The sequence below is a fragment of the Mya arenaria genome, chromosome 7, assembly GCF_026914265.1.
Source record: "Mya arenaria isolate MELC-2E11 chromosome 7, ASM2691426v1".
Taxonomy (NCBI): domain Eukaryota; kingdom Metazoa; phylum Mollusca; class Bivalvia; order Myida; family Myidae; genus Mya; species Mya arenaria.
Window position 1 is genome coordinate 23,974,383 of NC_069128.1, and position 13,510 is coordinate 23,987,892.

Below are 13,510 nucleotides of genomic sequence, written 5' to 3' on the forward strand. Positions count from 1 at the left end.
CGTTGTGTTCAGCTGATTAATGCGTCACTAATGCGTTAAAAATATCAGTCACTCATCTTCTATAATAAAATCAACAATAAGATTTTCTATAGCAAGAAAGCTGAAATAGGACACTATTCGAAAGAATTCGGTATTATTTACAGAGATTAATTGATCATCTTTTATACGTGTATTGTATAAGTATGTCAAACTAGAGAATAATTAATGAAGGTATCATCTAGAAGCTAGTTTTCAACCACACCATTGTGTTTTGTTCCGCAATGTGGATTACGTTTTTTATGATATACAACCAGGGGATATAATCGTCATTGTCCGATTGTGGTTGTTAATCTTATTATAACGATCGGGCATGACGAAGATCTACCGAAATAAATAAGTAGGACACTTTCATGTTATGACATGGCGAATCATTTTTTTTTCTAAGCGTGCAACTGGGATACGTGGACAATACACGCATCGATGTGTGAAATCGTACTGGCCCGATCTTCTTCCGTATATCTCGTCGTTTTGAACATTCTGCGTTCACACCTCGGCACGTCTTAGTGTTTCCGAGCTCCCACAATGTCACCCGTTTGTCATACTTCCGATTGGCTGTTTTTATTATTAAATGCTATTTTAGACCAACTATCCACCCCACAGTTTAACTTGATGAATGCCATATCAGCAATTGAACGTCAACGGTCCATCATCAATGAACTATACACACCAAAATGTGACACTGACCTATTTTGTGACCTGACTTCTCTAAAAGAAGATGACTAGTGGTCATATTTTATCTTTATTTCTAGCATTTCCAATGCCGCCACAACGTTCACTGCTATCAGAAAATATATTTGCACAAGTGTGACATTGCACTAAAATGCATGCAATTCTAAATGAGCGACATATTTTCTGTTGACTTGTCTATATACAACACTAGTTGGCGCTATTAACAGTATCATATAAGTTAACTAAAGTAACACAGAGTATATCGATGCTTGTATGATTTACAGTCATAGCAAAATAAGGACTAAAGCAGGACTATTATTAGTCAGAGTTACGGGCCTTACATTTCATGCGTGCATCACCTTTGACAAAAAGGTTTACCAAGTTTCATTTGAAGTAAATGAAGTTTTTGAGCCATGAACAAGGATAAATTTAGCACTACAATATCTTAATTCCTATCTTTGAAAACAGATGCGAATGTATTAACCAAATCATGATATTGACCTATATGAAAATATAACACTATCATATCTGTATAACAGAGTGGGTATTTATCTTTTCTTATCCCAAAGTTAAAATTGAGAAAATAAAACAAAATATCACATTTTAAATATTTTATTCATGTGTTCATCATAAACATATATTGGACCATGACAATATGCAACATGAATGACACTGAATGTACAGGAAGGCAGATATTGAACAAGGATGTCATGTTGTGTTTTACTTTAGGTATCAATAGTTCAGTAAGATTTTCATTTTATCATGCCATTGGCCGTAATGTTATGTTTTGATCCCAGGTGACCCCATAATTCTGGTCTTATTTAAAGTGTATTGCTGACTGATTACTAGTATGTAAAATCAATGACTAAAAACACATTACTGTAGCAGATAAAGTTATGGTCTTTGATATTTTTGTTCTTTAATAATATTTATTGGCGTCACCAGATCACAGTATTATACATTGACACCATAAATGAATAAATGTACCATGGACAGTAAATGTAAAGAATATTTAAACGCAGAAAATAATAATGATTATAATCATGTAACTCATATCAACCAGGATTATGTCATCGTTTCTTTGAATCTTTTTAGTCTATTATCTATTATCTAAAAATAGAACTGGCTCTTAAGCATCAAACAGTATGAACCTTTAGTCAGATAATGAATGGAAGAATGGAAATCCTAGGAAAACATATAAACTGCAAGATGACGTACGACGAGACTTATGTGATAGATGATGAGACTCATGTCTGACAGCTGATGAGACTTATGGCAGATGACGAGACTTATGGCAGATGACGAGACTTACGGCAGATGACGAGATTTATGACAGAAAAAAAGAAAGATAGACAGCAAAATCTGAAAAAAAGATTGAATGATTGAAATGTGAAAAGCGCTAAGAAATTACAGTAAAATGTGTAGTCATGAATACAATAACAATACAAGGGATTAATGTTGAATGTACAAAGCAACTAATCCCTCGAATGAGTCATGGCAAATGATCTTTAAGAGTAAAAATGGAAAAAAGAATGTTGAAGGGCAAATGATCATTATGGCAATGTTGCAAAGGAAAATGGTTGTAAGAACTAGAAGAGATCACATAACGAATGGAAAACACAAAATTCAAAAACAGTTACACATAATTACATCTGAGAGTTTATATACAGCAATTCAAAACGTAAGAGTCCGCGAAGCATCTACAACTTCCAGACAGCTGGTAACTAGTCATAAATAGCACTTTTGAAGTGACACAAACTAGATATGACATTGTATTCAATTTGAAATATAATTTTATGCGTAAGACGGGATATGGTAGGCTAAAAAATCATGAACATTAAAAATATGTAAATTTCGATTAGTGTATTAAAAATAACTTTTACTAAAAAATATGAAATTTTTGTACAAAGCACACTGAGAATTAAACATATTAAAAGTAAAAGAAAATCTCAATGTACATAAATACAAACATGACTGCCTAAGTTTCCTGTTACATAAATGGTTTCTTACAATACACAGAAAATTAAATGTTATCTTATATGGTAACTTGTGAATACTTGAGATCCTGGGTGCTGATATTCTTCAACGGGATGTTGTTTTCTGAATATGTTATAAGACTATCAAAATATCAAAGACAGCAATAGTTCAAAGACATGACCAATATCAACTTAGAGTCTCAAGTCTGAGTATATCATCAAGCTAGTATAAAGCGTGAAGATTTTTTTTTTTAATTATTTACTTCAGCATTTTCATTTACGATCAAGAAGTTCAGAGAAGTTCCATGCAGAACTAACATTGATGACCACAGTGAAAGTATCATATCCATGTCAAAAATGGCAGCCATTATAGGTTAATTTATATATATAGTTCAATATTTATAAATGAAATGATCACTAAAATAATGAATATTTCAGAGTAATTCGTTATCACACAGCATGGTCTTGGAGTCTTTCCTAAATCATATATTCCCCCGACTTGTTGCGAGCATAAATATTGTCCGAAACTGCTATCACTGAAGAACATCAATCAAAGTCGGAATCTGAGTCGTCAAAGTTGTATGTGACAGGTGCCCTAGATCGGCCACCCCCTCTGGTCGGTGCCGGGATGACCTCGTCAAGATCAATATCAAACTCGTCATCGCTCGTCTTCTGTTTCTATGAAATAGATAGAAAGTAATATTAAAATAATGTTTTAAAATTATCATCATATTTGTAATGGTTATTTGTTTAAACAGATTTCTTTTATATTTTGAAGTCTATTTGACGACCACCATGAAATTTAAAATCTCATTCTTATTTCACTTAAATTCATATTCACTACTCTCAATCCAATTCAACATGAATAAAAAATTGTTGTACATGTTAAGATGTAGTTACATGAGAACCGTAAGCAATACACTCTGACAGCAAGTTTTTGTACTAAGATGATTAATTTCAACAAGTAATGTCTAGGAAGAATATCAACAATATCCTTAAAAGCGGACAGCAAAGCTTGTCTGTCAAAAAGGGCAAATCTCAACTGTTATTAAGGCCAGAGTTGAGGGTCTTCTTAGACATGTATGTAATGTCTCTGGAAACATAGGTACCAAGTTTGTTGCATATCTCAATGGGTTTTGAGTTATAGCCTAAGTATTTGAAAGCCGAAACTGTCGCCAACGACAATGCCACCAAAGCTATGACAAAACATTCTTTGTAAACTAAAGGAGCTTTAACTCCGCAATATCATTTTTTTGTTTTTAACTGACCTTGTTTTTAATCAAGAACAAAGTAATTTATACCTTAGAAGCTTTTGATTTCTTCGGCTTAATCTCTTCTTCACTAAGATCAGAGATGTCAGAATCATCCACAATGGCACGCTTCTTAGCTGGCTTCTTGGCGGCGGGGGCTTTCTTCTCTTTAGGCACTGAAATGATGGAACACCAACATTAATGGAGCTCACAGGTAAAAGTTGTCAGAAAAATAATGCTCCATAGAACCAGTCAGTAGTCTATGACTTCATCACTGAAAATAAATGTTTTTTGTATATATCATAAATTCTGAAATCTGTATTTATGATTAATTGATACATCAGGGGCGAGGATAGCTGAAAGCAAAGCAAAGTTCTTGACTTCACAGTTTGAAGCATTTTAAGAGCCTAAGATGGAATTTGAAGATTTTGTGTTTTTTTTCCTTCCTTGAAGACAATTATTCCTTGAAATCTGCTAAAAATAAATTGGATTTCTTGTTCATGGGTTTTACAGAAATCAGACCATGCAATATGATACAATTAAAAACCAAATGCATGCCACTGATATTTTGTTACCAAACTGGAGACATGTCGTATAATAGTGTTAGAGTTACTGCCTTTGTAGGACTAGATACAAAGTTTATTTATTAAACATTTAAACAAAATAGAGAGGAATACAGTGAATGGCAACGAGATAACCTGAACATCCTCATCTCATTTTTAATCATGTTGATAATGAATGCAACAGCAGATATTTGATTAAAGATTTACTTCCCATACAGAAACAATTGTTCACATTTCAATGGTTTACCTGAACATGCATTAAATAGTTTGATAAATTAGCCTTTTCCTCGGATAACGCAGCCACTGAATAGTTTTGCTAGTTAGTTTTTAGTTAGTGTGTCTTTACCTGACCCACAAAAATAACAGCAACCCAATTTAATTGTTTGGCCCCTCTGGAAGTCTCAATTTTTTTTCCTTCATAATGAAATTAAGGGGGTAAGTTATCAAAAATAACCAAGCTATCCACAACTTAAACTTTGGGTAAAACCAAACAATCATTAATAGCCCTGGACACACATTTATTCCAATAGTCCTTGACCCGTATTTTATTTTTATAGTGAATCTAATTTGTTGGAGCATGTTCTTTTATGTACAAAATAAAAATATGCTATTTTCAAAATACAATTATCTTTATTCCAGCACTCAGCCACGAAATATCAAGAATTATTGCGTAATGAATGATGACATCAGAACATAAAATAGAATGTTATAAAAATGTTATTTATTATGTTATAGCATGCCTTTAAAGTAATTAAAACCAGTAATGTGTGTAATAAGAAGGTTATTAACACTGTATTTAGGACTGGTAGGCTGTATGCAACACGGGCCTTGCACGTGACATAGTATTTCAAGGCAAACTTTTGTGGTTTTACCAATTTACAGCTAGGACAAACAAGGTAAACAAACTGGTGCATGCACAAACAACAAACCGCTATTGTGCGGGCATAAAAAGATGTTAAGGTAAGTGAAAGTTGTAGGGACATTTCACACCATCACCAAAATAGACCATTGCAGAAGGAAACATGCCATCAATGTTACAAAACAAGGCCATTGTATTGAACATAACAGGGTTTTGTGCTCCATATATCAGGCATTTTCACAAATAAAAACTTCCATATTTAGTTGAAATTACTTAATTTTGAAGAATCACAGGAAACTTTATTTTCTAATAAAATTAAATGTGTTCTTTTCCTCAAAAAAATGAAAACTATTAGAAGAGACCCTTCCTAAAAGCCTAATAATAACCAAGTCATAGAACTTGGTTAAAAATCTGTTTCAAAATGTGCTTTGAAGAGCTTAATTTCTGACAAACCGTGTGATAAAATTTTACGTGCTTCAGAAATCAACAAACCTTCTCGGGCAGCGGAACTTTTAGCAGGAAAATCAACATCTGAATCATCTGAATCACTGACTACAAGAGGTTTTTTCTTGCTTTGAGCAGCGCTGGATTTAGCCATAGCAGTGGCTATTGAAGGTTGCTTCGTGTCTAGGTGGGGGAAAAATGGACAAAGGGCAAAATATTGAGAAGGGGTTTATACAATTTTTGTTTTTTCCCTTCTTGATAGGATATATATCTGAGATATGCAGATACATTAATACAGAGATATTCTGATTAGAGGGGTAAATGAATCCTACGGTACAAAAATACAAGGGTTCCATAAACAAGTGATGGTATAAGAGTTGTGTAAATCTCATGTCTACTAAGGGCTATTCTAGTAAAATATATAACAACCGGGGTGGGGGACTGGTGGGGGGAGGCAATTATTTAAAAAGTATACAGGTGAGTGTCTTTTTTCGCAAATTTGGACCCCACAAGGGTAAATTTGCTTCAGAAGAAGGGTGGCATAATTCAAAAGTGCCTTACCCCCGGGAGTTATATGTTAAATGGAATAGCCCTGAAGTTGTTAGTGAGTAAATAGTAGGGATGCAAACGAATATTCGAATATTCGATCGAACGTTTAATATTCGAATGTCAAAATCGGTATTCGAATATTCGATGTTTTTTTTTGTTTTATTAAAAAACCTTTTCCATACAACTGTGTTGTTGTAAATATTCGCTTGCATTGTTTTTACAACGATTGGTCCCTAATGCCAGAGGCGTGAACGTGATGACACTATACACGCGTCACATAAGGAACACATCGTCGGGGACAGTAAACAGTACCCGTAATTTTACGACATCTGGCTATTAGACAAATGACATCAAACAAGTTTCAATTGTTTTCGGTAAATTTTAATGACCATGTCAATCAATGATAAACGGAAACAGCTATCAAAGTGGTGTCATGGCTGCCAATTTAACTGTGCAATAATCGCCGTAATTATATGAATGACATGTGCTAGTTTCGTGCTCTAAACTGTTTTCCATGTTTCAACATGTACGCTCATGATATTGAATGTAACTGTATAGAATAGCATTTTAGGACTTTGTTGTACAATAGATGAGTCGATATGCAGGGTTATTTTTGTTTTATTATTGAACTAATTCCCGAGTTGGCCCGGTGTTTCTATAGTTATGCTTAGTAGAAATCAATCCCAGAACGAGGCTGCGCGTCCTACAGAACGACCATCTGTTGGTGCATCACGATATTCAACCGAAAATTTACAATCATGGCCTAGTTTACAAATACAAATGCTGTTAAATTAAAATTAATTAGGGTTTTTGTTTGTTAGGAATATTTGGCTTTTTGTTGGATTTATTTTCTGTAAATAGGAAATTGCAGGGGCTAATTTTGGGGAAAATCAGCGTCCGTCGCGTGTACTAACTATGACAAAAGCCCCGGCTATATCTGTAGCGAATACTTATAGTAGTTTACTGCATTTTTTTAAATATACATTTTGATCATCGAATATTCGATCGAAAGAATTACCGAATATTCGAATATCAATTTTGCCATTCGTTTGCATCCCTAGTAAATAGCCTATTAGTTTATAGAAATGAATAATAATTTTAAAAGGCTTATAACATATATTGCACAATGATGGATCACTGTGTAGGTCTACATACATTGTGTGAATATTTTGGTTGCTCATTTCTAAAGATTACATATTGCATCTACTTAAGTTGCACACCAAATAAGAGTAAGTCTCTATTCACATACATTACATTTTTTATGCAACAAAACAGCATATGAGAAAAGAATGCAGATTAGAAATAAATTAATTACCAAGAATAACAAATATAAAATTGTTTTACCTTTCTTTTCTGTCTTCTTTTTAGCAGGAGCACGGGGCTTCTTTTCACCTGCAGGTTTTTTGGCAGCGGGCTTTTTCTCGCCCGCTGGTTTCTTAAGGGGTTTTGTTGTCTTAAACAGCTCTTCCTTCGGAGCATCATCATCATCATCATCATCACTGATGTCAAAGGCAACAAGGTCATCTGCAAGATTACATAATGTTTCAAACATGACCTACCACAGGAATGATGACTACCCCCAAACATTACTTTGACACAGGATATTATATTTATAGATTATGATTTACTGGAAACCAGCATTTCTAGGTGGAATCAACCCTTGTCTGCTCAGTTGGCCAAGAAATGCAGCTGAAGCCTGAAGTGGTGATGGGTCAGCCATGTGTGTATAGACATGGGTAATGTGTACTTAGTTTCAAGAGAATTCACAGTCATACCAAAGTTTAAAAGGTTTCAAGACCTTGATCACTACAACAAGGCTATGGCAGTACCACACTTTTTCATCTTTTACCAAAGCACTCAGGGGGCCCAAAAGTTGATAATTGTCTAATCTGAAAAATAGCGTGGCGTCTGGGAGCAGAAAAACTCCTGTGGGGGAACGCATAACAAGGCAAGCCCCTGACCACTGCCAGGACTAGGCTTTTTTGAGTTAAGAACGGGCATAACTCATTCATTATCAAAGTCCAAGATCGGCTCTGGCACATACGTGCGCGATGCTTTTGGTAACATTCTGTACTAAGTTTAATGTAATTATCTGCATGATTTTAGAGTCATGCCAAAGGTTACAGTTTTTCCACAATGTCAAAACACAAAAACGTCTGAAAAATGTAGCCACTCAAATACATGCATCTCAAACCAATTTAATAACTAGGTAAACCTAAAGAAACAATCTACAAAAGCCTCCATACTTGACTTATCACTGGAGGCTGTACTACGGGCACTGGAGGCTGTACTCTGTGATGTGGTATTCTGCTGCTGTCCGGTGATTTTCAACCATTCATCATCTTTATCCCCTGTCGAAACTTCATGATCGCTCCCTGGCCCAAAATCAGAATCAGAATCTATGACCGCTTTCCGCTTGAAAGGTTTGTTGCTGAAATCAACACTTTTATTTTAGTTTCAGGAATAAAAAATATGTAAACATTCATATATATCCCTATTTCAAACCTTACACTCAATCCCTTCATATTATCATCCCAACACATATTTCAACCAGAATCCCAACATCAATCTCAAATCCAGGCCCTTTCTAGGCATGTTTGGAACCAGTATTTGGGGAAATGTATCCTTAAAAACCTTGGACATGGGAATGAAATATCCAGAGGCAAGATTTTAAGAACTGGGATCTCTGCATGATTAAAAAGAATTGAGTCATTGGGAACGTGCGAGATTATTTAACCAGTGTGAAGCCTATAACAAGACCTAAAATTAAACATACTCATCATTGGACTTAGCTTTCGTAGCTCCAAAATCATCATCATCATCATTGTCACTTTTGTCTAGAATTTCTGGCGCTTTGTCGTTACTTTGATCCATTTCTTCAAATTCATCCTCATCTTCACTGTCAAGTTCATTGAATTTGATTTTTTGGGCTGAAAAAAATAACCTCACATGTATAACATAAATTTATATTGGAAACCACGCCATTTAACTGTCAGAAGATCATAAGCAGTCACGGCTAAAGTATTGAGGTCAGGGAAGCAAGACATCATACTCAATACTGTCGATAGATTATTTAAGTAAGAATGGCCAAGACTATAATTCCTACATGACAACAACATTGCAAACAACACAAAGGCTAGGGAAGTACTGAGAACTCTGTCATTGAAACACCGAGGCAACAGGCCCTGTCTGTACTTCTTACGGAATATTTGTACCAAGAAATCTACCGTATAATATCCATTGGAAGTTTACAACAACTTCTGTATTGACTGACTTGGACTAAATCTTACCCGCGGCTCTCCTTGGACCTTCTCGTGGAATGTATGTTCCGAGGAAGCTGCCATCGTTGTCATTGTCTGAAAGGTCGCTTATATTGCTATCCTCTTCTTCTGATTCTGACCATGGGTTCCTCTTCTTTCCACCTTTCTTTGGTGAGCCTTTTGGTGATCTCTTCTGTTTGGGTTCTGATAGAGAAAGAATATAAGTTATTGCCTGATACAAGGGCTTTAACAGGGTTACCACAAATCATAAAAAAATAAAATTTCCCCGACTCTTCCCCGACCAAATTTTAATTTTCCCTGACCAAGCTATTAGCTTTCACAGAAGCTAAGCTTCAATGGTCACCTTTGATCATGATAAATAAATGTTGACCTCCATTTTCCTTATCAGCCAAACCATACCACCTCTGGTTATAAAGATAAACTATATATATTACAGTAGTTGTGTATTGTTAAAATTTCATTAATTTTCTTTGTATTATATTTCCAGTTTAAATGCTTAATGTTGTATGTGGAATTCTGAATGTCCTACATATGAAAACTGTGTAATAGTTAAACAATTTAAATAAGCTAAAATGGATTAAGCTGGGAGGCAGTTTTTATTCTTAACTAGAATACTGTGAATAAGATGTGTCACATATCATTTTTCTAGTAAAGGTAACGATAAACTTGATCTTTGACCTAATGACCGAAAGTAAATAGTGACTAGGCTGAGTACCTGTTCATGTATCAATTCATCCTCAACCCCAGGTACTGACCATAACCAATGTGTACAACATGTTTGGAAACACAACAACAAGTTACTCAAAAGTCGGCAAATTACTCCTAAAGTCTCTGCCATTCTTCAATCCTTAACATTACGTACCTTTTGCAGCTTTAGGTGCCTTGGGCTCTTTTGGGGCTTTTGATTTTTTCTCAGCTGGTGCCTTTCTCATGATGTCCACTGGGCTCCCCTTAATTTTCATGCGATCGGCCAATGACAGGGGTTCGTTGTTGCTCTCTTCATCGTCCTCCATCTTCATGAAGTCAAGGATCTTTCCGTTCTTGGCAGCAGCATCTTTGCGATCCTAAGGTTATCAACCACATATATTACTACATCAAAGAAAAAATCTATTTGAAAGAGCCGTTGGTCTAAAAGTAAAACCAAGTTACCTTTGATAATTGTACAAACTTGCACAATGATTTTTTTGTTGTAATGAAAATATGTTAAACAAAAACTAATACCAGCTGTTGTATAAAATAATGGGTTCTGTACAACAGTCAGAAGTTAAAAGCTCTCAAACCTGATTTCACTTTCAGGAGCTCCAACCTGTTCAGTTCACTGTCAGAAAAGATAGGTCTCAGTTCAGTGTCGGAAAAGATAGGTCTCAGTTCACTGTCAGAAATGATAGGTCTCAATTCACTGTCAGAAATGATAGGTCTCAGTTCACTGTCAGAAATGATAGGTCTCAATTCACTGTCAGAAATGATAGGTGTCAGAAATGATAGGTCTCAATTCACTGTCAGAAATGATAGGTCTCAGTTCACTGTCAGAAATGATAGGTCTCAATTCACTGTCAGAAATGATAGGTCTCAGTTCACTGTCAGAAATGATAGGTCTCGGTTCACTGTCAGAAATGATAGGTCTCAGTTCACCACTTCACTGTCAGAAATGATAGGTCTCAGTTCACTGTCAGAAATGATAGGTCTCAATTGACTGTCAGAAATGATAGGTCTCAGTTCACCACTTCACTGTCAGAAATGATAGGTCTCAGTTCACTGTCAGAAATGACAGGTTTCAGTTAACTGTCAGAAATGATAGGTCTCAGTTCACTATCAGAAATGATAGGTCTCAATTCACTGTCAGAAATGATAGGTCTCAGTTCACTATCAGAAATGATAGGTCTCAATTCACTGTCAGAAATGATAGGTCTCAATTCACTGTCAAAAATGATAGGTTTCAGTTCACTATCAAAAATGATAGGTCTCAATTCACTGTCAGAAATGATAGGTTTCAGTTCACTGACAATAGCATTAAGTCACAGCTCATTGACTGAAATAATATGTCTTTTATTCATTGACAATAATGATCAGTGCAATACTGTCCCTTCGCACAGGCTTAAGCTGTATCTAATTACGCCAGAAACATTAAAACTAAACAGATGATTAGAACTATGGGCTACCTTTCCCCTCTTAACAGCATCTGCCTTCTTCTTGATGGAGTCGTACTTGGGCTCCACACGTCGCCCGTACGGGGAGGGAAGCACTTCAACCTTTACTGGTCTTGGTCGCTTGCCTTTGGCAGGCTTGGCTTTGATGGCTTGTCCGGCATTATCATCCTCTCTCTCTTTAGTTTCCACTTTCTGCAAAGAAAAATGGTTTCTGAAGTTAGAAGCAATTTCTTAACTACATCATTCAATTGGTATATAAATATATATCATATATGTTGAAACATAAACAATATTTTATTGTATTTTAAGTTTTTGGGCTATGGCAAAGGTTAATCTTTTGTGCATGCTGCAGCTGCTGACAACAAGGCTATCAAAATACACTAACTTTTTTTCTGGATAGTTACTGAGATTTAAAATGCAAATTAAATATTGTCATCACAAGTTTTATTGCATCCATTTGCCTGTTAGTATTCAGGGCTGGTATTTATGACACATCAAGGTCATCGCCAAACTTCCCTTTACATGCACTGATTATAAACTTCCTGATAACTTAAAGAGTATTTATTTAAGACTTTATTAACATTATACTGAATAAAAACTTTTATATTGCTTTTTATTAATGGACAATACTTTTTTTTAAATGATTTAGGTGTGATAACAACCCATATCAGAGATATAGTTATGCAGATGATAGGGCAAATATTTTCTTCCTCATGCAGGCAAAATACACAAAAAAGGCCATGGTCAACATTGGATAAGAAATATTATCTTAAGTAAATGTTGAACAAGTACCAGCCAAGAAAGTAAACATCTTTAAAACACCTACATCCAACTCCTCTAAAAATTGTTCCAGGTCATCTTTCCACAGATCTCCGGGTGATTTCCTCCGCAGGGCTGACAGCTCCTTAGCTTTCGCTTCCTTCTTGTTGAGCAGCTCGTCCTTCTTCTCCTTCGTCAGGTTCCAGAGGGGCATGCCAAGAATGTAATTGTAGTCTGGTCCACTCTCCTCCTCCGTGTCTTCCTTAGCGTCGTTCAGGTCATTCTCTATTGCCTGATAGGAGAGGAATTCCAATCATACATGTGTCTCACCGTTTCTGAGTATATTGTGACAAAACTTGATATTGATAAAATAAAATAATCTGTTTGTGGGGATATTACATAAGCGGAGATTTAATATCGAATGTAGATGTAGACTGGTCTGCTCTCGTCCTCGGCATCATCTTGCTTCAATCTCTATTGTCTTATAATAATAAGGGGACAGAAAACATAAGGAAATATTACCCACAGACAGTTTGGGGCCCCATTTCAATAAACGATCTTAGTTAAAAACCTCCAATTTGTAGGAACAACAAAGCTGGCAAAAACGTATTGTCTTGGTTTCCTCAACTCTTTTTACAACTTAAATACTGACTCAAGTTCAGTTCTTTTAAGCATATATATCAAAATAACGAATATGAAGCAAGGATAATTTCACTTTACGACCAATATCTCTACACTTCAAGACTAAGATCTCTGTTGAAATAGGCCCCTCGTTTTTATTCCTAAATAGACCCTTAAGAGATCTAAATGAGAATATAGAGCTCTATCTTTAAGTTAATATGAATTGGTATAAAGCAGTATGTTTAAACATAACGAAATCTCAATGGTCCCGCATCTTATCAACTATCTTATAGGATGATTGCTTTTTCGATTCTATGTTTCAGTGTAGTGATAGTATCTCTTTCGAAAAAAAT

At 35.3% G+C, this 13,510-nt stretch overlaps 1 protein-coding gene across 4 annotated transcripts in view; it reads right to left on the reverse strand.

The window, feature by feature from the left end:
- Window positions 1-1,304: 1,304 nt before the first annotated feature.
- The window catches only part of LOC128240362 (DNA topoisomerase 2-alpha-like), a 31,932-nt gene continuing 19,726 nt past the window's right edge, over window positions 1,305-13,510 (reverse strand). For 3 of the 4 annotated variants that reach the window (XM_052956988.1, XM_052956986.1, XM_052956985.1), the window contains exons 23-32: window positions 12,604-12,828; window positions 11,790-11,969; window positions 10,493-10,694; window positions 9,640-9,813; window positions 9,126-9,279; window positions 8,596-8,780; window positions 7,694-7,873; window positions 5,849-5,983; window positions 3,986-4,110; window positions 1,305-3,362 (exon numbers count right to left, since the gene is read on the reverse strand). In XM_052956988.1, coding sequence (XP_052812948.1) covers window positions 3,231-3,362; window positions 3,986-4,110; window positions 5,849-5,983; window positions 7,694-7,873; window positions 8,596-8,780; window positions 9,126-9,279; window positions 9,640-9,813; window positions 10,493-10,694; window positions 11,790-11,969; window positions 12,604-12,828 — 1,692 coding nt within the window. In that variant the 3' untranslated portion in view covers window positions 1,305-3,230. The remainder of the gene's footprint in view (window positions 3,363-3,985; window positions 4,111-5,848; window positions 5,984-7,693; window positions 7,874-8,595; window positions 8,781-9,125; window positions 9,280-9,639; window positions 9,814-10,492; window positions 10,695-11,789; window positions 11,970-12,603; window positions 12,829-13,510) is intronic. The other variant, XM_052956987.1, reaches the window with a different exon arrangement.